Below are 1,823 nucleotides of genomic sequence, written 5' to 3'. Positions count from 1 at the left end.
GCTCCAAGCGTTACTTCTTCCACAAGGCCACCTCTGCGGAGAGGTGAGGCAGCCCTGTTCCCCAGCTGTAGTGGGAGGGAGCAAGGTTAGAGCTGAGGGGGACTGACAGGTCAGCAGCTGGATTTGGAGGTCTGGGCCCGGTGGGAAGTAAAGAAAGGGGGAGGGAGAGAGAGAGAGAAACATCACTGATGAGAGAATCATCGATCGGCTGCCTCCTGCACCCCCCACACTGGGACCAAACCCGAGCCGCTGCCCCGACCGGGAATTGAACTGTGACTTCCTGGTTCATAGTTCGACGCTCAACCACTGAGCCATGCCAGCCGGGCAAATGCTGCTGTTCTTCCCAAGGGAACAGAGGAACTAGCCTTCGCAGGGGAAGAGAAAGGGCAGGGACTTCTCCCGTTTTCCAGATGAGCGAGCTGGGCTCAGAGCGGGAAGGCCACGGGCGGATGCTGATAACGTCATCTTTCTAACAGGATATTCCAACACAGAGCAAGTCAGGGCAGCCAGGCTCTCGCAGTCGGCCGCTGGGCCGGTCCGTGACCCGGACTTTCTGGAAATGAGTTTATCAAATATGGTCACGAGTCCAAAACACCAAACCAGAACAAAAGCCAAGGACAAAGAACCCCTTACATCCCCTGAACCAGTAATTCCACTTTCAGGACTCGTCCAAGCAGATCCTTAGGCTGGCAGTGGGAGCTTCATTGTGTCTCTCCGCTGCGCACACGGGCGGTGACGGCCTCATTCTGTTGCCTCTCCAGAGCCTGGCAGCCCTGCCTGGCCCCTAGCAGCCACGGCCAGAGATGTGGGATTTGACGTTGAAAATGAACTCAACGAAAGCGTTTTTCTCAGCTCCTCTTATCAGGTGCATACCATCAGCAGCAACCCGTGCCCGGTAGTAGGGACTGTGTGATGTACCCGATGCCCTGTTGCTGGGCACTGAGCTCGGAGCTGACTTCCCTCCCACCACCGTTCAGTGGCCTTTATTTATTTATTTTTAAATATATTTTAAAACACTTTTTTATTGATTTTAGAGAGGAAGGGCCGTAACCGGTTTGGCTCAGTGGATAGAGCGCCGGCCTGCGGACTCAAGGGTCCCGGGTTCGATTCCGGTCAGGGGCATGTACCTGGGTTGTGGGCACATCTCCAGGGGGTGGTGTGCAGGAGGCAGCTGATCCATGTTGCTCTCTGATTGATGTTCCTGGCTCTCTATCCCTCTTCCTTCCTCTCTGTAAAAAGTAAATTAAAATATTTAAAAAAAAAAAAGAGAGGAAGGGACAGGGAGGAGATAGAAACATCAATGATGAGAGAGAATCATTGATCGGCTGCCTCCTGCACGCCCTCTATTGGGGATCAAGCCCGCAACCCAGAGAATCGAACCCGGGACCTTTCAGTCCGCAGGCTGACACTCTATCCACTGAGCCAAATCAGCCAGGGCCGTTCAGTGGCCTTTAAAATGACTGTGTGACGGCAGAGCCGAGCGAGTGCCCTGGGGTTGGAGGGACCCCGTGGGCAGTGCTGACCGCTGGGGGACCCCCCCGGCTTCTGTCTCTGTCGCCAGGAGATACTTTAAGCGGGTGGTGCTAGCGGCCCGCACGAAGCGGGGGCACCTGGTGCTGAAGAGCTTCAAGGACACGCCCCTGGAGGGCCTGGAGCAGCTGCTGCCCGAGCTGAAGGTGCGCACGTCCGCCCTGCAGCGCGCGCTGCTCAACCTCTTCCTGGTGGTCTCGGGCGTGGCGGTCTTCGTCAACGTGGGCATGGTGGTGCTCACCGACCTGAAGATGGGCACGTCCCTGCTGCTGCTGTTCTTCGCGCCTTCATGG

The 1,823-nt window shown here is 56.6% G+C and overlaps 1 protein-coding gene across 1 annotated transcript in view; it reads left to right on the top strand.

Moving 5' to 3' along the window:
• The window catches only part of TMEM143 (transmembrane protein 143), a 21,914-nt gene that overhangs the window by 12,764 nt on the left and 7,327 nt on the right, over window positions 1-1,823 (top strand). Inside the window, 2 exon segments of the mRNA XM_015567956.1 lie at window positions 9-43; window positions 1,562-1,817. Coding sequence (XP_015423442.1) covers window positions 9-43; window positions 1,562-1,817 — 291 coding nt within the window.

This window comes from Myotis davidii, unplaced genomic scaffold (assembly GCF_000327345.1).
Source record: "Myotis davidii unplaced genomic scaffold, ASM32734v1 scaffold464, whole genome shotgun sequence".
Taxonomy (NCBI): domain Eukaryota; kingdom Metazoa; phylum Chordata; class Mammalia; order Chiroptera; family Vespertilionidae; genus Myotis; species Myotis davidii.
Note: the sequence above shows the minus strand (reverse complement) of the source record. Positions and strands in the feature narration are given on the sequence as shown.